The following is a 24,949-nucleotide window of genomic DNA, read 5'->3' as shown; positions in this document are numbered from 1 at the left end:
TGTTGGACTGACACCCCAGTGCCAGGTCTGCCACTTGGTTCTCGTAGGGCTGCTCGTTGTTTTCAGAGATTAGACACAGCACCACGGTGTCGTCGGCAAATTTGATGATGGAGGTAGATCTTCCGGAGGCTTTGCAGTCATATGTGTAAATGTTGTAGAGCAGCGGGCTCAGAATGCACCACTCATCCTGACGACCAGGCGGAGGGGGACTATGGTATTGAATGCTGAACTGTAATCAATGAACAGCATCCTCACATAGTCCCCCCCCCCCCCCATCCAGGTGGGTAAGAGTGGTGTGCAGAAGGTTGGACATGGTATCGTCTCTGCTTCTGTTTTATATGAAAACTGGAGGGGGTCGAACGATCTACTTGATAATGCAGTCCCATGTTAGTTTACCCCAACATTCAGTTATTTCAGCCTCAGGACAGGCTGAATTGGAGACAAAAGAGAATGAGAGCTACTAATATAATTCTCTATCTGTATCTCAGGGAATTTGATTTCCCCCCTGATCTCTTGGGCTTCGGGTGGTTCGTCCGAATGGAATAGGACATGTTAATGGAGTTAAGCAGCTGTTCTGCCACAGCCAAATCAGTTTTTTATTTGGATCCACAGAATTTGTTGTGGTTTGCCCCTGCCGTTACACACCACAATTCCAAAACTGTAGTGAGATATCACTGGTATTTTAAGTGGGTATTCTCTGAAGTCAGAGCCAAAGTGTGTCAACCTCATGCTATTTTGTAATTTCGCTTTACACATCACAAAGTTCACGGTTCATTTTCTCCAAACTTGATTTTCTGTTAATATGATATCTTAAACATTTTCTCTGGATTGGCTGCATCAAATTTAACAAATGACCCCCTATTTTAAAGATAATGAACTGTAGATATAGAATATCCAACTGGACTGATTTTGTCGTGTCATGCCTCATCTATGGAATGTTTATTTAGTGTTTCAGTGTAGAAGGGGGAAGTTCTGGCATGCTCAAGGCCTTACACACTCCACATGTTGTGTCATTACTCTCTGCCTACCTCAATGGCATTACGTAGTACGTGTCTTCCTCTGACGTTGAGTGAACTCAGTGATGAACTCAATTGGGGACATTTTGTTGGCAAATGTACTCTTATTTGATTAACTGGTAAATTCTAGTAAGCCAAGAGCTTGTGCAATGCTTGTGGAACTCATATGTACGAGCGTGCCCCCAACATTTGTCGATATTGCGGAGTAATCCTGTTTATCTTTTGGGGAAAAAGGAGGGATGGGGGAAGTACAGTGACAAAGTCCACGGTCTCTTGGGTATGGGCAGGGGCTGTAACAGAACAGCAGGTGACTGAGCTAAAAGCTTAATCTGAGCACAGACAGAGCAGGCTGAGACAAAGATGTGGACATCAGACTGACGAATGTGGAAACTGCAGACTGATGAATACTCGTGTACGCTTGGCACCAGGATGAGAGGACAACCAGGAGGAGGGACCCCAGAGCTGGACCTGAGAGTGGACAGATGTAAGGGACAAACAAGCGGTTCATGGGACACTGACTGGGTTCTGCCTCATCTTGTTGAGCAGTGTGCACCGAGGATTCAATGTCCCATTGCACTGCACCAAAGAGACCAAGTGAGCTGGGAGGATATTGACCTTCTCAGGACTTTCCAGAGAGGGAAAGACATGAGCAGTTTCCCTGACGAATACTGGGCATCTCCCTGACAACTTCTCCCCCTGTTCTCCCTCATCTCGTCTGAGAATGTGGAGAAGAGGTTACAGAATGGCAACTTGGCCTTTCAGACAGCTGTGCCCCACTTTGTGAGCCAGAAAGGAGTGACAGGGTGTAAGATCCATCTGATCCTGATTGGCAAGTAGCCAATATAGCATCTACTGTCCTACCAATGGAGTCCAACTGGTTCTGATGTCTTCTGACTACTCCATGTTGCTCCAGGACAGTTTTCCACTGACTGAGCTCTGCTGGGTCCATTATGGCCAGATACAAAGAGAAAGACCCATTCGTAGACCAGCACAGCTCAGAGTGTCTTTCTTGTTATTGATCAACAAGGTAATTAATCCAAAATAGCAAGCAGTCTTTTAAACACAGTATCAGACAAAAGGTCTGAAATCCAGGAGGCAGTCCAAGTCCAAGGCAGATCAAAGGCAATAATACAAAAACAGATATGCAGAAGGGCAGAGTCAAAAACCAGGCAATGTCATACACAGGAACAGATTTCTCACAAAACACTCACAGTACGCTGGAAGGGCTCAGAAAACAAACTGGCATGATCTGGCAGAGAACGGGCAGAAACACAAGACATAAATACACAACCAATTAACAGGAAGGCAGACAATAGGTGGAGAAACAGTGAGACACAGGTGGATGCAATGATGCAAATAATGGCCAAAAGGTGGACAGCAAGAAAAAAGCACATGGCAAAAGGTAAATAAACAAAAGCACATGGCAAATGTAAACACAAACACATGGTAATGGTTTTGTGGATGTTGATGCTGAAAAGTGACTGAAGGTCGAACAGCCAATTAACTGAAGCTAAAGACATAAAGAGCGCTACGTGGTTACTTTTAAATATAATCACAGGGACGTTCTACCCAAGAGTTGCTTTGGAGGTCAGGGATTTGAACAGTGACCCAGAAATCAACTTTCCCACAGACACTTGTAAGGGTATGGCTAAAGTGATAATGATGCATTTAAGATGTGGTTTGTTATCTCCTGTGGTATTCACTACGTTGATAGAGAGTTGTTCCATCAATACAAATTCAGTATGGCATCTTAGCTCAAGAGCTTGCCTAACACATAGAAAAACTTGACAGGTCACAAAAGGCCAGCTCATTTAGAAATTAGTATTAGAAATAACAATTTTTCTATATAATTAACTTCTCTTTCTGATTTGGCTCATGGATTCCTGGATGGAGACATTTTTGAAGGTGCGGTAAGATAACTTCAAACCAGTCAAAGAGCATAACTGAATATAGGCAATGAAAGAGGACAAATCCTCAAATCCAAACACTGAGTAATGAAGCTGGGCCAGGTCTAACCCTTTTGCACCTGGTCATCTCCACCTGTTCCTCTGACACAGAGTCCCTATCACGCCTGGAACCACAAGGAGACTGTTGAGAAGAAGTGTAACGAGTAGGCTTACTGTCATCCATTATTCAGGTTCTGGCCTGCTAGTATTCAGTTCACTCTGAAACCAACTTCATCACAACCTTTCCTTGTGAAGTTTAGTATAGTTTTTCAGAACATGGTGAGCCAGATGGAGGTTTCTGGGAACAAGGAGAGCTTTCAACGTTTGATCATCAGCACTCAGTCGATCCGATTTTTTTGTGTGTTTCTGGCCTTAGACTAAGAAGTAGTAGTTCTTAGAATTTTTTATTTTTTTTGTTTGTGATGGATTTTGTTGCAGTTCAATTAACAAATTGATATTTTTAAGCAGCCATGAGCTCTTATCCCAGATGTTGAAGTCATGTTTCCTTCAGAGATTAGCTGGGTTTTGGAATGAAGACCAGATACAGAAAAAAACATATCGAGTGAAGTTTCTTACCACGAGTATTATGAGGAATTACTGTCCACCTGTGTGAGAGATCAGTGGTTCAGTAAAGCTACCCAGCTAACCCAATGATAATTTGCTTATGCTTCATTTGTACATCTGGAGGTCCCAGGCACAGACACTGTGCTGTTCCGGAGGGGTCAGGGGAGAGAAAAGCCATGGAGTAGGAGAGTTCAAGACAGTTGGATTTTGTTTACAATTTAGGCTACTTCCAAATGCTGTTCCCGCGCATCTTCCCTTGTTGAGTCTAAACGGTTTACACACTTCAATGCGTTTAAATACCCAAATCTTTCATGTATTTCAGATGAGCAGCTGAAGGAATCTAACATCCTAGAAATGATTAAATATAGATACGTTCATGTGATCCGCACACCACTATCACTGACACCCAACACTGACCTACAATAATGTGTGTGTGACACATCTAAATAATCTAGATTAAATGTTCATTTCCTAGTTTAATCTGAGTAGCGAGTGAGCCAATTTTCTAAACTGAATATATATCAACTCTGTAATTCAGCTCTGTAAGCCTTAAGTTTTGTTTTATGGAAGCCGGGTAGCTATCGATGTATGACATGATCAGAACAAAAGTTGAATTGGTGTTATTACTGTTTGTTGGACTACCATCAATCGATAAATATACAATATTTTGTCTAGCTAACACAATAAGACTAGCCTAGTTTAAAGTCTAGCACAATGCTAATGTTAGCTAACGATTTAGCAGTAGAGTGCAATGCAAATTTAGAATAGCTGCATATGTGCTCTGCTCATATCATGTTCATGTAACTTTGAACTTCTATTGACATTTACACAGCTTGTATTCTTGGCTCAGTATGAGAGAATGTTTGTGCTTCAGCTTCAACCGCTTTATTGGTACAAAATCTGCGTATCCATTTTCTCCTCACACTGTGTGAGCTAGTGTTTGGCGTAGGAACCCCATCAATTGAAGAGACCTGTCAGCCAATAACATCATTTTCACGTATTCCTGTAAACCCTCTGATTGGACCGTGCATTGAAGATAAAATACAACACTCCATTCATTGACGATACAAAATCGGGGACGTAGTCTGATCCAATCGTGCCAGTCCTAATAAGGGACGTTCCGGTGCGAGCTCCGGCACAAATTAAGCCCTGCAAGTAACACACCAAACATTTCCATGTTGTACGTAAGGCTGCGTACTCAGATATATGAGTGAATGTAAAACCAATGTAAATGCATGCATGCGTAACATTGTGACGCTACCAGCTTTTAGTTGTGTCCACTTCTGAAACTCACTTTTCCCCTTCATCTGTCACTCATTGACTTAATCAATGACCCTGACTTGATCTTTTCTTCTGCTGGAGGCGTGGACTCTCCATCATTTATAGTGCTGGCCAAAGCTGCTGTCTAAAGTAGGGGCTCTATTAATATTCATAAACATAAATATAAATGCCAGATGTCATGGCATCAGAATTAGACTTAGGCTTTGGCAACAAGACAAATCTTTCAAAGGGGTGACACAGCAGAGAACAAACCATAGGGAGAGGCTTTCAGTCGAGCACAGTAGCAGCCAAATGCTATGTTTTTCAGTACCATTTAGTGGCACACTAGCTCATATAGGCGATACCAGGAGTCAGAGGGTGTTTGAGTTAGAGCTTTAATCTAAACGAGGCAAATGGGAAAGTATGAACATTGATCTGAGCGATCAGCCCATTTTCACCTAAACATTTGTACAAGGGAATGTTGATTGGTTTTTACTTTAATAGCCAGGGTTATTCATTCAAAGTTCAAACACAACCAGGCTGAGTCAGAATAAGAGGGCAAAAGTACACGGTGAACTATTTGCCAATATCTAAGCTATGGTGACTCGTTCTCAGCTTCCAGTTCTTCCAATACTCTATGTTCTGTTCCATTCAGAACTTTAGCGTTTTCCTCAGTCCTTCATACAATCACCTAGGCCCTCATAGGGGTTCCAATATCACCAGTGGTTTGCTTTAGGGAGGCACGTGTTAAGAAAACTGGTGTGTGAGATCACGTTCCCATACATACAGTCCGTTGATGTGCGTGTATCAGGATATCTGGAATATCCCGTTTGTGGAAAAATCTGAGAAGAATGGTGTCGCAACATTTGGCATCGATGCAATAGCTGAACGGCTGGGAACATCTCTGAAAGGGCTTTGGACTTGTGCCTGGATATTGATATTCACTAACGTCAGTGAAGCAGACACGTTAGAAGTAGATGTTAGTGACACACCATATAAAGGCTCATCTTTGAGTCACTGTTTTCTTTCATGTGATGATGAAGGCCACTCCAGCCTGCACGACAAGCTACTCCACATTGTCAGCACTAATGGGTCCCGGGCCCCCTGAAGTAGAGAGAGTGAGGCCCCCAGCACCGGGCCCCTGAAGTAGAGAGAGTGAGGCCCCCAGCACTGCCTGCCACCTGGAGCCCCTCTGAGACTCTTGGCTCTGGCTTTGTGTAATGAGCACACACAGTGTCAGGACGTACCATTCTTGCGCGGCGTGATCTTTGTCTCATCAAACTGGCAAAATGGCAAAGGCCCAGTGCCTCTGTAGACGCACCAGATAAAGATACACTGTAATTGAACTGCATGAAGATTGAAAGAATGGCAAAAAAAAACTCACTGGCAAAAAAACTTCACTGACAAAAACGAGGGAACTTTGAGTGTTGGGATGGAAGGTGAAGGCATACGTGGGTGGGCCAGACTGTGACTGTTATCAAGAAGATAGAATTGATCCTGTGTCTGAATTTTTTTTAACGAAATGTATTCTATTCAACTCTTTATTGTGGTTCATTGTTCTGTTTTGTCTGGAGAGAGGATTTTTCTGTGAATAGCAGGAACAGATACAGAGTGAACTCTGACGCACATATATATACACACACACAAACTACTTTTCATACCTTAATGAAACTATTTCGTTACATCAAATGCCAATGAGATTGGTCTGACCCCATTTCTAGGATCACACAGGATTGTGGGAGAACTACGGTGTCCAGCATGGAACCTGCCGAATCAGAGATGAGCATCATTCCCAATGGGAAAGGTCATGACCTGGCTGAAGACATGTGCGTACCAGTGAAGACCATGCTTGAGGAGGAGCAGTAAGAACTAACCTCTTTGCTCTACTGTCACCCTATCTCTTGATATTCAATGCTGTCCTTGTTACTCTTTCGCCAACATGATTATTTCCTCACACACCTGGAGTCAGAAGTCACCAGACACTCTTATATGCGAGTGACTTGACAGCGTAGACATGTTGCTGGAGATATAGTTAGACTCCGGTGATGTAACTCAATTCTGGATCTGCCAGAATGGAAATCAAAACCCAAATCAGAGATGACAATAGAACAAAGATGCTTGGAGTGTTGAACTCTGAGTGTGAGTATGGGTGGTAGCAGTAATGGCACTGGTAATGTGTGTGTGTCTGTGTGTGTGTGTGTGTGTGTGTGTGTGTGTGTGTGTGTGTGTCTGTGTGTGTGTGTCTGTGTGTGTGTGTGTACGTGTGCGTGTGTGTGTGTGTGTGTGTGTGTGTGTGTGGCATATTGGGCTCTAGTGCTGCCAGCTTGCATGGAAAACAGACCCGCTTGAAACCCTGAATGTGTTTCCATAAATACAGACGCACCTTGCTCTGACCTGAGAGTTACCCATAAATATTTATCAGTTATCAACCTAAACAAGACCAAAGGATTATGTGTTTGTATGTGTGGACGTATAGAGTTAATGATCTGCAAACCGTCGCAAGCGCGTCACTATGTTTTCAATTTGGGACAGGGACAGATCCATTAAGTGAGTCAAATCCGTCCACTCACATTATAATGGACTACCTCATATTTGACCTTTGTATTGGCTACCTATCCGTGGCCATATACATTTGGTTAATCAGGCCTACAAGTTCTGTCTGTCCATTTCAATCAAGAGCAGTGTTTAAATCACTTTTAAATCGGCTATCAAGAGAGTCGGGGGAGGAGGGGTTGCATGTTAATTTGCATATTTATACGCTAAAGGGTAAAAGGTTTTTTCTATATGGATTTTATTGACACCTGGAAGTGTTAAAATGCTAACACTAAAAACGACATACTTCCAGTCGACTTGCATACTCTATTCATCGCATCGTCGGCTAAATGTTTTCCCCCCTCCGTCAGTAGGTTAGATGAGAACTGAATTCTCACATTTTGAAAGCAAAGTCCGTGCAATATTCAAAACAGCACTGGACACATCCCAGCCGGCTCCCCAAGAGTAGCACCTACGGAACCTTTGGATCTCTTGAAAAAGCTGCTGGACTGACCTGTTTTAATGGAATGGCCTTGACTGTGATTGTGATGCTTGTCTCACTAACTGCGTGTCTGCTTCGTCTCTGTGTTCCTGTTGCCATGATGGATCGACTCCCTCCCCTTGCCTCCCCGCCACCCTCAGAAATGGCACTCATAAAAGCAGGTATGTGAACAGCATGGATGTGACACAACACACCTGAAGCTAACGGTTCGTCAGTGTGAGGCTGGCATGGTCGTTTTTAATGGCTGCCTCTGAGCTCCGTGTTTCAGTGCAGTTAGGAGAGACAGACCGCTGGTGTGCTAACTGGCTGTTTTTTTTTCCTCCTGCAGATTTGATGACCCAGAGGGAGCCATGGCAGAGAGCGAGGAGTTCCTGCCCAACAGTGAGGGCAAGAAGCCCACACGCTTCACTGACGTAAGTGTGATAGTGTGTGTGGGATAGAGGGAGACTCTCTCTCTCTCTCTCTCTCTCTCTGTGTCTCTCTGTGTGTGTGTGTGTGTGTGTGTGTGTGTGTGGCCGTGTGTGGCCACATGTGTGTATGTCCGGGTGTGTGTGTTTTTATCTTTTGAGTGTGTGTGTGTGTGTGTGTGTGTGTGTGTGTAGGTGTGTGCATGCTGAGTAAATGACTGCAAATTGTCCACATGAGGTCATACTTCAGTGTTTGTTGTTTACTGCATTGTGGTTTCCCATGTTCCCCTGCTCTGTTGAAATGACAAACTGTTTCTTTCTCCAAGCATGTGGCATGTGGCATGTGGTTAGTTATTCTACATGACATGGCTCTAATGTCTCTTTCCTCATGTTTGACAGTTTGAAGGGAAGACCTCGTTCGGCATGTCTGTGTTCAATCTGGGTAACGCCATCATGGGAAGTGGCATTCTTGGACTGGCATACGCCATGGCAAACACTGGCATCCTGCTGTTTCTGTAAGCCATTTTTCAAATATCAATCTATGTCCATTGATCATCTCATTACAGTTTGTCTACCACAAGATACCCCGGGCCCCAATTTCATAAATAATAAATAATGCCTTTAAAACCTAACTACAAAGAATGAAACAGTAATTCAGTCTGTGGAATTTGACTTAACTAGCGCATACATGATGACAGCTCTGAGATTGTGAAATTAGATACTTCAGGTCAGGCCATGGGAGCAGAGAAGAAAGTGACTTTGTGACTGTGAGGCTGATTATTGGATTTGCTGTGTTGTGCTCTTGCTTTAATTTACTCATTTATGTACGGAATCCTCTTTAAAGTAAACCTTGCTGGTAGACTTGATCGCTATCTGCATTGCATGAAAATATGCAAAGTGTAGCACTGAAAAGGCTTTTAATTGTTGTGAGGCAGATATCTGTGTGGATGTATAAATGTGCTGCACAGATGCTCCCTTTGCAGCCTTTGTTGGGCTTGGTTTCAGTTAATTTGTGGTATGCTAAGAATGTGCTTCATTGAACAGATTGACTTTCAAGTTGTGTCAGTCTGTGTGACCACCATGAAATAGGTGAAAACCGTTACCTAATTTTGACTTAATGATTGAAAAATGATTCCGTCACAGTGTGCTCAGAAACCCATCAGCCACACTCACGTGTGCTCCTGTTTCACCTCTGTAGTTGTGTCAAATCACAGGTAGCTGACTGCATAGGTCTGTGTGTGTCATCACATGTGTTGTTTGATAATGTTTCTGTCATGTCACTGTGTTGGGATCAGGTGAAGGATTGTTAAGCCAACTTTCAAGAGAAAAGTCACAAAAGGACTGAATGTAATATTCTCATTCAACATGTTCAAGGATGTCAATGTCTTTACAGAGCATCAGTGAAGAATGTCAGTCCCTACAACACAATGTGGAATTCATTCATATGTCTGCTGATGTTGACAGTCCAGCAATGCAGAAAGAAGATGTTTCAAAGTCCCACGACTCTGCTAACCACTAGTTATTATAGAGAGTCCTAATCTTAAAACCTAGTCCCAGACAGATTTATGGTCCACAGTCACAGTAAGTTCCACTGGAGAGGCCTGCCTGCCTGTAGGAAATAAGAACCCGGAAGTTGAGAGTTAAGACAGCCTCCCGACCCAGCACACGTTCCCCTGATATCTGGGAATGCGGCGACCTTGTGCCCCCTGGGGAGGGCTCGGGGCAGGTGTTGGACAGGGTGGGCATGCGTTCACTGCCACATAAAACCACCCTTCTTACTGCCTCCAGGCTCCCACACCCAATCCCCAGAGTTGTCCATGTGCCAACCCCTTCCTCCATGTGCCCCTGCACTCCAAACGAATCCATCCACACAGGAAAGGCCAGGACTCTGAACGACCGTGCCCACAAATAACCAGGCCCACCTACACCAGCCAATCATACAATTCTCCTCCCTCTTTCCCCACCAAACATAGGATATGGTGGAATAGGAAAAAGAAAAAAAATCCTATCCACTTTTCCTTGACGTCGATGGTGGAAAACGTAACGAGGTTATGGAAAGATGTGAAGGAGACTTCATAAGGACAACCACGGTGCTAAGAGAATCCGATACGGACGGTGGTGTTATTGACGTGCGTCATGTCGGTACATGTCGGTTTTCGTGAATGGTGCGTCACTTTGAATGTTGCCGCCGCAAGGAATTGTGGGTCGGCATTATCTCCTTTCCATTCATAAAAGGATGGTCTGGTGTACCCTGTGCTAAAGATAAGAAAGGAATCACTGAAGTACCTTTCCTTAGCATATACAGAATCTGACCAGCTCTTATCATGGCTGCCACTTAGATACTTCCAGGTCATTTCACGTTGGAACCTTCCTATGCAAACATTTGACTGCAGTCAGTTGTTTGGTCTGGTCTTGTACCCCTTGCTGAGCCTGAGTTGAGGTTTGGTGTGCGTGTTCAGAGGACAGCAATGCCAAGAGCAGGCACATAGGCTGTGGGGGAAGGGCTGTAAGTTCTGAGGGCTCCGGTTCCTCCAAAACCAAAGATGATCCTCTAAAGATAGGTACCATGCCCTTTTCTCCATGTGAATGACACAAGATGAATTCATAATTCTGATTATCAAGGCCTCGTTTTTAACTTGTTTCTTTTCTTCTCTATGAGTCTATCCAAGAGCTCCTGTAGAAGTGGAGCGATTTGAAACAAGCAACGTATTTCCCAGGAGTGTGCTACAAGTGCTTCTCTTATGAAAGCGCAGAGAGCTGTTATAAAATTATTAAACCCATTTATCTGAACTGGCACTGTCATGTTCAAGGGTTTATAAACCGTTGTTGGAAATGGCAGAAGCTGAGTTACTAGTATCTGCCACTCTGAATAGGTCATGCTCTAGCATTATACAAGAACTGCATTAAGCTTAAAATGGCTGAATTGCCCCTTGATACTTCCAGCCAGTATTTCCTGATGTCCGTACATGGCAACCAAATTTTTATTGAATTCATCACCTCATGCCAGATCAGAACCCTGATCCGAACTAACATCTGGCTAAGTGGACAACTTTATTTTGGGAGAAAGAGTCTGCTGCTTGTGGCAGAATGTAATGAGCACAGGCTGTAGTGAGTTTTGTGGGTGGGTGGGTTTTCCATATATCCTGTATCTCCAAATGTTGCCTGGATGCACAACAATATTCTCAGGTACCTGAAAGTAACTGAATACTTTCCACAGCAGACTGTATGGCACTGATCCAAAAGCATTAGCGAGGTCCAGAAATATCACACAGAGGTCTCTGCCTTCTGTCCTTGCTGCCTGAATTTGATGCCAAATCATGCTACTGTGTTTCCAACATCCAGCACATCCTGGGATTCCTATATTCTGCACAGAAACCTTCAAATAGGAGACTAACTTCCTTTCTACCACACGAAAGAAGATCTTTCCTTCCACACTACAAAGACTGATAGATCGAAATTGGCCTATGGTGATGGCGTTCTTCTCTTTCAGAATGAAAATACCTCCTGTCTGACACCATATCCTTGGAATTGTTCCCTTTTTCCATACAATCACCATAATCTTCCATAGATAGTAGAAAATATCAAGCGCTCCTTTATAGACACGATAAGGTACCCCATTAAAGCCAAATACAGTAGGTCTTTGGTAGATCAGTGATATCATAGCCCAGATTGGATCAGCTCGGTGTAACCTGTCAGTCCAGTCTGAGCCACGCTCCTTGGGCGATAATATAACATGGCAATGCACTGCAGAGAAAATCAGGCACACTTTCAAAGTCCAGTCCCTAGTTTGGCCGCTACTTTTTGGAGCCCAAGGCCAAGCCATTGTAAGCACACAGTGGAATCTGCCAATACCGCTCCACACACAGCTCCACACACAGCTCCACACACCTCCACTCTGGGATTGGCTGCAGGACTACACACCTCTCATTCCCCTCCAGTGTGGGGGGAGGGGAAAGGCTGTGTGCCCCGTGTCAGGTGAATGTGCCAGGCCCCCAAACTAGATCTGAGTGTTGGCACGGTAGGCATTGGGAGTTCTTAAGGATGAATCTGGACCACCTTTTGATATCAAAGCCTCATTTAGACATTATAGGGTAGAGGTCGGTTTTAGCCACTGAGAACATCTGATGCTTGCTCTTTTTTTCCAGAAAAAAACTGTGTCTTCACCATCCAAAGATTTCCTCACATGCTACTGCAGGATATAGTGTAACACATTTTGAAAGGGAATGATTATGACAGTGTTTCTTTTTGGCATGATTGTATCAGTCAGAATTTCCAGTTGGCCAACACAAAGGAATCCTTATGTGATTACTGCCACTTTAATTAATCTGCAACACTGGAACAAACAGGTTTTCCCCCTGGCTCGTGTCCTATAATAGGGATTATGGTTGTAAAACTAATAGGTTGTGTTGTTCGCTCTAGCTTTTTTTCTCTCCCTCTCCTCCCCCCCCCTGTGGGTTTGTGTTTGGCATTGGATTCGAAGAGTTTAGGCTCAGGATAAAGGGGTCTCCATGCACTCTTTCATGCCAGGTCTGCTGCTTGTGGCAGAAGGTAATGAGCACAGGCTGTAGTGAGTTTTGTGTGTGGGTGTGGGTGAGTGGGTGGGTGGGTTTTCCATACATCCTGTATTTCCAAGGCAGTGAATAGGTCCGCAACACTGTTAACGAAGTGTAAACAAGACCTCTTGTACCTTCAGGCTATGAAAGTATCTTGAAGGTCAGAGAGCTTATGGTCCATTTGAAGACAGGTTGGTGATAACAGAACACTCCCCACTGACACTGTCCTCACTGGTAATGGATATCACTCTGTGAACTCACTGACCACCAAAAACCCCATGACCTGAAGGTGAAATTGCCATTGACACAACGCTGTTTGAATACTGTGAGGGGTTCTGGCATAAGTTTTATACTGCCGTACCTGAATGCAAGGTGTCTAATTTCAGGTGGTTTTCTCCACTCAATTGACAGTGTGCGTGTTTGTGTGTGTGTGTGTGTGTGTGTGTGTGTGTGTGTGTGTGTGTGTGTGTGTGTGTGTGTGTGTGTGTGTCTGTGTCTGTGTCTGTGTCTGTGTCCTCATATACAGGTTCCTCCTGACAGCGGTGGCTCTTCTTTCATTGTACTCCATCCATCTGCTGTTGAAGTCCTCTGGAATCGTGGGTATGTAATTCCAACAAGTACTTTTCATCTGCTTTGAGATAAAGTGGCTCCTTTGTGGTTTATTTATTTCTATAAATGATATTTTTTTTGTTTTGTTTAGGGATGCGAGCCTATGAGCAACTGGGCTTCAGGGCTTTTGGCCTACCTGGCAAGTTGGCTGCCGGCATTGCCATCACCCTGCAGAACATTGGAGGTGAGGATAGAACCCTCTTCCTCTCTGGCACCACACACTGATGTTTATCACCAGACTAAATGGGAGTAATGTTAGTGTTTAAGAGTAGTCTGGGAATTACACCTGCACGTCATTGGCTTCGTTAATATCACCCTTAAACTGAGCTTAATCGCTTCAGCGTGTCGGGATAGGGCAGCTACAGGAAGGAGGATTTGTGTGCGTTTTCAATTGTTTCTCTATGAAATGACACAACAAGGGGAACGTTTGACTGTGAGGAGCCTTGCGCTCCAAGTTAAAAAAAAACATTTGTTTTCAACAATTGGTCTTAGCTTTAGCATCACCCTCACAACTTGAGTTCATCCAGTGTACCCCGAATTTCTGTATCATAGCAACAACAATTTCCACCTAGTTTTTTTTTTTTTACTCTTACATTTTGAAATATTACCAATGCTCCTTCCCGCTTTGGTGACATCACATTGACCAATCTTCTTTCTGTTTCTGTCTTTCACTATCACTCTGTGTCATATTGTGTTGGTCATTTTAATAGACTGCTAGAATAGTATTGTGGCTAGCTACAACAGTTGTTGAACATCACTTATAGGACAATGTAACAACCTTTGGTATTACCACTGCCATGCTCTGGTAACTGTGTGGTGGCCCTTTGATGAAGAATGTTTACGTCCCTCTGCCCTGACGATCTCTCGCTCCTTCCCAACAGCCATGTCCAGCTACTTGTACATCGTGAAGTCCGAGTTCCCACTGGTCATCCAGGCTTTCCTGAAGGCAGAACCCTCGGCCACGTGAGTAGTCTTACTGGTCCTTCTCATTCAGACAGAGAATGATCACTACCTGGAGCGACACATGGTTCCATATTCAGTATCATATGTGTGATTGAAACTAGTTCACCAAGCCAATTAAGAGTTCGAAAATGTACACTAAAAAAACCACACTGCGCAGGTGTTAGTCTTTGTCCTGTGTCTGGGACTGCTTTGGGACTATACTCCAGCACAGCTCAGAAGAGCAATGGGTAACGCTGCTTAATAGCAGTTCACATTCTCTACAATCAGCACTGCAAGTTTCAGCGGCAGCTTTATGCTACGGAATAAAACCATAATCACACCACCTGCTGTTCTTTACGTGGCACTTTCCTGGAACAGTCAATACCAGGGAGGCCCATTCCCCCCGACTTTCAGGACTGCCAGTCCAGGTATGGTGCCTGTGGGCAAGGCGCTGTGCGTCCGCGCTGGCACAGGCTGGTGTCGACAGGCGCGCTCATAGCTTTCGTCTGCTAACAAGCTTCACTGCTAACAGCTGTGTCAAAACATGGCAGTTGCCATAGCAGTTGCCATGGCGACGGCGTGACGTCAGAGGACGAGTGTCGTGTTTCTGTTGCTCTTCTTTGGCATGGTGGAGTGGATTCTTGCCTCTCTGGTTCTCCCTTTCTCTCCCTCTCTTTCTCTCCCTCTCTTTCTCTCCCTCTCTCTGTGTCTAAAAACAAACCCTGTGAGTACTACCAGGTGGCTTTCCAATCAGTTCTTCTCTTGTCGGGTTGTGTACACCCGTGTTATTGTTCCTGCCTGACTGTGTGACTGTATGTGTAATGTAAAGCTACTTGAGACTACTTGTTCCATGCATCATTTTGGACAGTATGCAAGGGTGAATGTGTATGGTGTTGTGTGTGTGTGTGTGTGTGTGTGTGTGTGTGTGTGTGTGTGTGTGTGTTTGTGTGTGTGTGGGTGTGTGTGTATGTTTGTATGTGTGTGTATGAAGAAGACACTGTTGGACATGTTAAACTGTTGGACACAATAATCTGCACAAACTATCTGGATGCTGGTGAAGGGCCATAAGAACGCAGCATTGCCTCTTGATGAGTCCGATGTCTAGCTATTCTGTATCACGGGAGATTGAGTTGAAAAGTTGAAAATGGACAACAGTGGATTGTATGATCCACTGAATGAAGTGTGTTTGTAAACATGAATGACAGTGAAAGTATGTGTAATGTAGGCCACATGACAATGAGCTCTCGTCACATGCAAGCACAACACATACACACACACACACACACACACACACACACACACAAACTCATCCAGGTGACAGGGTGGCAGCTATCTTGAGTGGTAGGTCTGAAGTCACATTCTCATGAGACACACACACACACACACACACACACACACACACACACACACACAAAGAAAACAGTATGCAAACAGTGATGGAGACTGTCTTGTGACTCTTAGTGGACTGTAAATAAAGTGACCGCTGGATTGGAATGTCTGTTCAAGCCAGCCATTTTGATCCTACAACTCACACATCCACGCTATAACCTGAGACTGGGAAAGACCACCTAAACAGCTCTCCTTCCTCTCTTCCTATGAGCTATCCGGTTAGCTAGCATGTGTGGTATATGTCAATGAATATAGTGAGGGCATCCTATGAGCCATCTGATTTATAAAACTAGTGCCACTGCTTCCAAATGTGCATAAAAAAACTACAAACATGTCACCCACTGTAAATGTTGACATGTACATGAACATTTATTTAAATGTTTATATATGTATGTTTCCCGTACAGTTTGTATACATGTATCAATTCCCATGTTTAGAATGACTATTTATTCCTGAGATCAACATGGATCGGGCCACGAGATGACGCTTTGTTTAGTCTGAGGCTAGGGCGCAGAACAACCAGAAACCTGAGTAGGACGAGGAAGTGTGTTCCCTCACACGTTGATGTTTCCCAACGCTATTTCATAAGGGTCAGTCGCGGGACATGCAGCCCCATTCACACGTGTGGTGAGGGCGCACGTGTTTGAGAAAGAGCATGTGTGTGTGTGTGTTTATATACCTTAATGCATCCGTGGGTCTATTTCAGAGGGCTCTTCATGAGGCCCAGGGCAGACGGCTTCTCTGGCTGGAGGGAGGGGTGTGTCGCTCCCACCAAAGAGCCTCCAGATATAGAGGGAGATGACAGGCAGAATTTACAGGGCACGTGCCCTAGATGGCACACACACATGCTCGTGTGTTGAACTCAGTTTGTAATGTTATTAATGTGATAACGTAATGTTTGTAATTGTAATTGGAGAAAGTCTTGTTCGAGAGTGCACTCAACCAAGGCCAGATAAGCAAAAGAAAGAGAAATGATTTAGTAACAGTTATAAAGCGCAAAGACTCCAGGCGTTTATAGACTCCAGGCGTTCATAGACGGAGTCAGCATTTCCCCAGGCCCAGGCCCAGCATGCATCAGAGGCCACAGGGTATCCATGCAGACAGGCTGGGAACAGGGGCAGGGGCTGTGTCACCGTGACCTCAGAGGGGGTTAGCTGGAGTTCCTAATGGGGACATGGTCCTAAATCACTCAGCAGCCGGCTAAATATGCCCACATCCACATGCATACGCACTCACATAACCAGCATCCACACACATACTCCACACACATGCTATTTATATGTGGAAACGCAGTCACGCACACACTTTACCTTAAAGATGCCTCATAAATCAGTGTCCTTACAACCGAGCCCCTGGAAAAGTGCTAGTGTATAGGAAAAAGCCCCCCCCCCCCAAAAAAAAAAAACAGAAGTATGTTTTAGTGCAGCTCTTTAAGGGCAATTTACTGTCATTATTACAGACATGAATCTTTTATAGTCAACTAAGGAGATGATGTAGAGGTAGTAGTGCATTTTAAGACTCTATTTTCTCTCCTCTCTCTCTCTCTCTCTTTCTGTCTCATTACAGAGAGTGGTATTTAAATGGCAATTACCTTGTGGTGATGGTCAGTATCATGGTGATCCTACCGCTGGCCTTCATGAAACAGCTTGGTAAGTCAATAGCATGCCTCTCCACCTTGTCCCTCTCCTCGTCTGCTGTCCTCTCTTCTCCTCTGTCCTTCTTCTTCTTGTTTAATGAAATAACATCATCTGTTCACATGTAGCTCTGCTCTCTTTTGCACAGGTTACTTGGGCTACACCAGTGGCTTCTCACTCAGCTGCATGGTCTTCTTCCTCTCTGCAGTAAGTTCACACACACACACACACACACACACACACACACACACACACACACACACACACACACACACACACACACACACAATGCAAACATTAAAATCTTAGTTATTAAATCAAGGCAATATATGCTAGATATTTCTTCTTACCAGGCATTTTTTTATGTTAGAGCTTTTCACTTGCTTCAAGCGTTTCAGTCCTTAATTATCTTAATAAGGTATTATAACTTGTTACTGATATTGTATTACTGGTTCTGAGCAAGTTCATGCTTGAAACTAGAATTGCCATAATTATAAGGCTGTTTGATCACCACTGACAAGTACAAACCTGCGTTGTCAAAGTCAGAATCAAGACAAATGTACTTGTTTTTAGTCTGGCCACACTAGTTTTAAGATATATTTTTACTTGTTTTAAAAAGTCTTGATAAGTCAAAGTTGCCTGTTCTGTTGGCAGATGATTTTGCTTATTTTAAGTAATATATCCCCCATTTTATAACCTTTTTTCTTGTTTTTGAGAGCTGAATTTTTGCAGTGCACACACTCACACACACACCCACCCCCCTACACACACACAGAGAGAGAGTGAGACAAGCACACATACGTACAGTGTGACTACATGTGCTAAGCAGAAACCCTGACAAAGCCCTATTTAAAAAAAAGAAGAAAAAAAAAAAGGTGGATCTTGGAACGACTCATGGAAATATTGCCTTTAATCTTCCACCCTTGAATCCCTTATCTCCGATAAGTAGCTAAGTGGATGCCCATGTTTCAGTTCAGGTGTTTTTTGCAGTTGACATCAGCCCCTGGGCCAAAGCAAAATATTCTCAGCATGTCATCCACGCACAGAAGATCATAATGGGCCTGGCGTGTAGGAGGGCTGGATGTGAGAATAGGCTGGTAAAGGATTATGGGCGCGAGAATCAGACTTCAAAGTGAGCGCCGTGCCACTCTGCCGCTGTGGGAATGGGTTTCATAAGATTGCCTGGCTACGCTTGCCTCCACCTGCGGAGGTGTTTATTGCATACTTGCCTCGCTATATGTATCTATTAAAGCGGATGGCCTTTTAATAGTTTTAGATTTACAACTGCCTTCAGCCCAGCTCAACTTAGCGCAGCATTTTCGACCAGTCAGGTGCATCGATCAGTCTGTCTGCTCTTGCACTCATTCTATTTCCCTTTCCTCCTCTTCTGCTTCTCTTTTTTTTCCCCTCTTGTCCTCTCCTCCATTTTTTTTCCATCGTTTCAGGTCATCTACAAGAAGTTCCAGATCCCCTGCCCCTTTGAGGAGTACACAGCCAATGCCACGGCCGCTCACATGCTCTCCAACATCTCATTGGTCGACCACAGCCACTCCTACCACAACGGGCTCGTGGAGGACGACGCCCACTGCGGCCCTCGCTTGTTCACGATGAACTCACAGGTACAGTAGGGCTCATCACCATGACAACATGGCACATCAATAAGCTTCCATAACAACAATGAACTGAACTGTGGAGAATGAACAGTGCCATGACACGGAAGATGCGCCACACATACGCATCTGCATGTGTTGCTGTGGCAACAGCCGCTCGGTGGATCAGCGCAGGCAGAATGGCTGCTCGTCTTACATCTGCATTTATTCATGCTCTCCACCGAAGCAGTCCACAAGCAGAAGTAGCATGTACTCCAAATACAGATGCTAGACTACAACAAGTGGTAATCCACATGCCTCATGTGATTTTCATACTCTCTTCATGTCAACGACTTTTCGGGCTTATAACCTCAGTGAGCTCCCCTTTAAAAGTCAATAGCTCCATGGGAGCTTTGAAGCTGTGGGATTTGTTGTGTTAAATATTGGATAAATAAACACAAGCGTATTACAGTGAGTTAGAGAAGGGTTTAGTCCACCCAGTTACACGGATTAGGCGTATCAAAGGTTTAGGGTCAGTAATATAATCAACCTCAGTCTTTTACACAGTGACTGGGGACAGGGTGTGTGTGTGGTGTTACATATGACATTACATAGACAGCTGATTTGATTTGACTGAAAGCAAAGATTATTTGGCAGATCTGATTTATTTGTGTGTGTGTGTTTGTGTGTGTGTGTGTGTTGTTGATGTTGTTGTCCATCTGTGTACCTACAGACAGCCTACACCATCCCCATCCTGGCGTTTGCCTTCGTGTGCCACCCCGAGGTGCTGCCCATCTACACAGAGCTGCGCAAGTGAGGAACACCCTTAGTCCTTACGCATTCACCATCACATGATTACTGTGCCTTCCAAAAGCCTGACATTTACCCTCTCACCTTTGACCCCAGCCCCACCCAGAAGCGGATGCAGCACGTGTCCAACCTCTCCATCCTCATCATGTACACCATTTACTTCCTGGCTGCACTCTTCGGCTACCTGACCTTCTACGGTGAACCTTCACCTTTGACCTTCTCTGTTCGTTGATGTGAACTTGTACATGTGGCGTCTCAGTCACTCTAGCTCCAGCCATGATGTCCAGTGGTGTGTCACTGCACTTGACAGGAGACTTGAGGAAATGATTTGTAATGATATGTCATAAATTATAATATACAGTGGGGAAAATAAGTATTTGAACCCCTGCCGATTTCACATGTTTGGCCACTTGCAAAGAAATGTGTGATCTATAATTGTAATGGTAGGTGTATTTTAACAGTGAGAAATAGAATATCAACAAACAAATCCAGAAAACTGCATTTTATAACATTTATGACTTTATTTGTATTTGATGCAGAAAATAAGTATTTGAACCCCCAAGCAAACAGCAAGAATTCTGGCTCCAAATGACCAGTTATGTGCCCAAGAAGCACACAGATTAGTCCTCATTAGGCCTAACAAGGTACACCTGATCTCAACTGGTGTCGTGTATAAAAGAAACCTGTCTAAAGAATCATACTTCACACCTTCAACCTCACCACCATGGGCAAGACCAAAGAGTTGACCAAGGACGTCAGAGATAAGATTGTAGACCTGCACAAGGCTGGAATGGGTTACAAAACCATCGGCAAGCAGCTTGGTGAGAAGCAGACAACTATTGGTGCGATTATTCGTAAATGGAAGCAACATTAAACAACTGTCAATCGCTCTAGGTCTGGGGCTCCATGCAAGATATCCCCTCGTGCGGTATCGGTGATCATCCGAAAGGTGCAGAATAACCCCAGAACTACACAGGGGGAGCTTGTGAATGATCTCAAGGCAGCTGGGACCACAGTCACCAAGAGAATCATTGGCAACACACTACGCCATAATGGTTTGAAGTACTGCAGAACTCGCAAGGTCCCCCTGCTTAAGGAAGCACATGTACAGGGCCGTCTGGAGTTTGCCAATGAACACTTGAATGATTCTAAGGAGGATTGGGAGACAGGATGTGGTCAGATGAGACCAAAATCAAGCTCTTTGGCATCAACTCGACTTGCCGCGTTTGGAGGGGGAAGAATGCTGAATATGACACCATCCCCACCGTCAAGCATGGAGGTGGAAACATTATGCTTTGGGGCTGTTTCTCTGCCAAGGGTACAGGACGACTCCACTGCATCAAGGGGACTATGGATGGGGCCATGTAATGTGGAATATTGGGCTTGAACCTCATTCCCTCATTCCCTCCCATTGAAAACGCAACCTTAAGGATTTGGAGAGGATCTGCAAAGAGGAGTGGACCAAAATCCCTCCTGAGATGTGTGTAAACCTGGTGACCAACTACAAGAAAAGTCTGACGTCTGTGCTTGCCAACAAGGGTTATTCCACCAAGTACTAAGTCATGTTTTGCTAGGGGTTCAAATACTTATTTTCTGCATCAAATGCAAATTAAGTCATAAATGTTATAAAATGCAGTTTTCTGGATTTTTTTGTTGATATTCTGTTTCTCACTGTTAAAATACACCTACTATTACAATTATAGATCACACATTTCTTTGCAAGTGGCCAAACTTGCGAAATCGGCAGGGGTTCAAATACTTATTTTCCCCACTGTATATAGTTTTAAAATGGAAGGATTAAATGTGACCTTACCATGGATAGTACTGAAATTTGTTAGTAGCTCAGAGTTTTGTTATTTTTTAGCAGATAACACAGCCAATAACATCTTGTAAAGATGGCTAGATGATACAGATTTCAATAAGCTATGGAAGTTTTCAATTGGGATCCATGCAAAATAATAATACGTTATTTTTGACACCCGCAGGCAACGTGGAGCCAGAGCTGCTGCACACTTACAGCCGCATTGACCCCTATGACACGCTGATCCTCTGCGTCCGATTGGCTGTGCTCACTGCTGTCACTCTGACTGTGCCAATCGTGTTGTTCCCGGTGAGTGTGCCCACCCCTCCATTCAGAGAAAGCTAAACGAGTTTGAAAGATATTCTCTGTAGAGATGATGATGAGAAAGATGATGATAAAGACAATGGCCCTCATTCTCGAACATTTTCTGAAGTTTCTTCTGAAATGTTTCTTACGGGCTTCGGAAAAACAACGTAAGCAAAAGATATCCGCCAAATTCATGCACGCTTGAAAATGTGGTCCTACGCAGCAGAAGTTTTCTGGGCTGTGCTCCCCCGGAAGAGTTTTCTTAAATTGAAAGCGCGTTCTCGTGCTCCTGAATTTGCATACATACACGCCCTGCCAGCTCCTTATAAGGGCACGCAACCGTAGTGACGTGTGCAGTCGGAATCGACTTAAGTGCTTATTTATTTATTCACTTACATTTGCAGTGTTCGTGTACATTACATTTAGTCATTTAGCAGACACTTTTGTCCAAAGCGACGTACAAGGGATAGAACAGTCAAGCTACGAGCAATAGAGACCTAGTGTAACAATAAATACTACTTTACATAAGTAATAGAAAAACGAAATAGGAAATAAAAACGAAGTGCAGGAATGTAACTGCTATAAGTGCAAGTTAAGCACTAGTCGAAGTGCCAGTTAGGAAGGGAGGTGCTCTCTGAAGAGTTGGGTCTTCAAAAGCTTCTTAAAGGTAGAGAGGGACGCGCCTGCTCTGGTAGTGCTAGGCAGTTCGTTCCACCAACGTGGAACTACTTGAAAATTCTGGATTGCCGTACTTGCACAGACGGCAGTGCCAAACGACGCTCACTAGACGAGCGCAGCATTCTTATGACATCACGGTGCCTCGTAGAATCATGACTATAGGCCTACATGTGAAACGTAATTGTTAATGATACTTTAATCCGAGGATCTGTAGAGTTGATGTGAACGCAATCACCAACGAGTTCTCACAAATTCATTAACACGGAGAGTTTTCTTAAATGCAATTCCTCAAAAAACCACAAGATGGCCCCGTGGGCCATCTTGTGGTTTTTTGAGGAATTGCATTTAAGAAAACTCTCCGTGTTAATGAATCCTCTAATGAATTGAGGAATTGCATTTAAGAAAACTCTCCGTGTTAATGAATCCTCTAATGAATTCCTCTTAAATTCCTCTTAAATTCCTCTTAAATTCTTCTTAACTGCGTTCGAGAATGAGGCCCAATGGGCCTCATTCTCGAACGCAGTTAAGAAGAATTTAAGAGGAATTTCTTCTGAATTGGATTTAGGACAACATTTGGCATTCATGAAAGTTTTCTCATCTGGGATTTGCTCTGAACTTCAGAAGACTTTCCGAACTCGAAATAGCAGTCGTAACTCGGCCAGAGTTTTCTCAAATGCGATTCCTTAAAAAACCACAAGATGGCCCAAACTCTCCGTGTTAATGAATTTGTGAGAAATCGTTGGTGATTGCGTTCACATCAACTCTACAGATCCTCGGATTAAAGTATCATTAACAATTACGTTTCACATGTAGGCCTATAGTCATGATTCTACGAGGCACCGTGATGTCATAAAATAAATAAAAGCACTACACCGGAATGCTGCACTCGTCTAGTGAGCGTCGTTTGGCACTGCCGTCTGTGCAAGTACGGCAATCCAGAATTTTCAAGTAGTTCCACGTTGGTGGAACGAACTGCCTAGCACTACCAGAGCAGGCGCGTCCCATTCTACCTTTAAGAAGCTTTTGCAGACCCAACTCTTCAGAGAGCACCTCCCTTCCTAACTGGCACTTCGACTAGTGCTTAACTTGCACTTATAGCAGTTACATTCCTGCACTTCGTTTTTATATTTCTTATGTTAAGTAGTATTTATTGTTACACTAGGTCTCTATTGCTCGTAGCTTGACTGTTCTATCCCTTGTACGTCGCTTTGGACAAAAATGTCTGCTAAATGACTAAATGTAATGTACACGAACACTGCTGTTGCTTTCGTGTAGATTCGGTCGATTCCGACTGCACACGTCACTACGGTCGCGTGCCCTTATAAGGAGCTGGCAGGGCGTGTATGTATGCAAATTCAGGAGCACGAGAACGCGCTTTCAATTTAAGAAAACTCTTCCGGGGGAGCACAGCCCAGAAAACTTCTGCTGCGTAGGACCACATTTTCAAGCGTGCATGAATTTGGCGGATGTCTTTTGCTTACGTTGTTTTTCCGAAGCCCGTAAGAAACATTTCAGAAGAAACTTCAGAAAATGTTCGAGAATGAGGGCCAATGGGCCTCATTCTCGAACACAGTTAAGAAGAATTTAAGAAGGAATTTCTTCTAAACTCCACTTCCGGTGTTTTAGGAACAAATTTGGCATTCATGAAAGTTTTCTCATCTGGGATTTGTTGTTGTAAATCGGCCAGTTTTCTTAAATGCAATTCCTCAAAAAAACACAAGATGCCCCACGGGCCGCTCCGTGTTAGAAGGGTTAAGGGCTGAATTTGTGAGAAATCGTTGGTGATTGCGTTGACATCAACTCTACAGACATCCTCGGATTTAAATAATTATAATAATAATAAATACGAGAACATTTGTATCATTAACAATTATGTTTCACATTTATAGTCATGATTCTACGAGGCATTATGATGTCCTAAAACAAATAAAAGCACTACACGAAAACTGCAAATGTAAGTGAATAAATAAATAAGCACTAAACTCAATCGCGTTGATTTAGCCATAGTGGAATAGAATGGACACATCTACATCCTGCAACAGTACCTCCACCTCTGCACCGGTGAAGTGATCTGCGTTTACTCGACAGGTGCTCGCTTTCCGCTTTGACATGACTCACTTTCGAGTTGCTTTTGCGTGGATTCGGTCGATTCCGACACTACGGTTGCGTGCCCTTATAAGGAGCTGGCAAGGCGTGTATGTATGCAAATTCAGGTGCACGAGAACGCGTGTTCAATTTAAGAATCCTCATTCGGGCGAGCACAGCTGAGAACACTTCGGCTGCGTAAGAACACATTTTCAGGCGTTCATGAATCTGGCGGAGATCTTTTTCTTACGTTGGTTTTCCCGAAGTCCGTAAGAAACATTTCAGAAGAAACTTCAGTTAATGTTCGAGAATGAGGCCCAATGATG

At 43.9% G+C, this 24,949-nt stretch overlaps 1 protein-coding gene across 3 annotated transcripts in view; it reads left to right on the top strand.

The window, feature by feature from the left end:
• slc38a3b (solute carrier family 38 member 3b) overlaps nucleotides 1-24,949 on the top strand; it is a 36,185-nt gene that overhangs the window by 4,599 nt on the left and 6,637 nt on the right. Inside the window, exons 2-14 of one of the 3 annotated variants that reach the window (XM_031568283.2) lie at nucleotides 6,508-6,612; nucleotides 7,961-7,981; nucleotides 8,149-8,233; nucleotides 8,627-8,742; nucleotides 13,307-13,380; nucleotides 13,481-13,573; nucleotides 14,271-14,352; nucleotides 17,287-17,369; nucleotides 17,503-17,561; nucleotides 18,800-18,973; nucleotides 19,677-19,756; nucleotides 19,850-19,950; nucleotides 21,739-21,863. In XM_031568283.2, coding sequence (XP_031424143.1) covers nucleotides 6,545-6,612; nucleotides 7,961-7,981; nucleotides 8,149-8,233; nucleotides 8,627-8,742; nucleotides 13,307-13,380; nucleotides 13,481-13,573; nucleotides 14,271-14,352; nucleotides 17,287-17,369; nucleotides 17,503-17,561; nucleotides 18,800-18,973; nucleotides 19,677-19,756; nucleotides 19,850-19,950; nucleotides 21,739-21,863 — 1,161 coding nt within the window. In that variant the 5' untranslated portion in view covers nucleotides 6,508-6,544. Of the gene's footprint in view, nucleotides 1-6,507; nucleotides 6,649-7,960; nucleotides 7,982-8,148; nucleotides 8,234-8,626; nucleotides 8,743-13,306; nucleotides 13,381-13,480; nucleotides 13,574-14,270; nucleotides 14,353-17,286; nucleotides 17,370-17,502; nucleotides 17,562-18,799; nucleotides 18,974-19,676; nucleotides 19,757-19,849; nucleotides 19,951-21,738; nucleotides 21,864-24,949 lie in introns of all 3 variants that reach the window. The other 2 variants (XM_012822642.3, XM_012822644.3) reach the window with 2 other exon arrangements.

This window comes from Clupea harengus, chromosome 5 (genome assembly GCF_900700415.2).
Source record: "Clupea harengus chromosome 5, Ch_v2.0.2, whole genome shotgun sequence".
NCBI classification, from domain to species: Eukaryota; Metazoa; Chordata; class Actinopteri; order Clupeiformes; family Clupeidae; genus Clupea; species Clupea harengus.
Note: the sequence above shows the minus strand (reverse complement) of the source record. Positions and strands in the feature narration are given on the sequence as shown.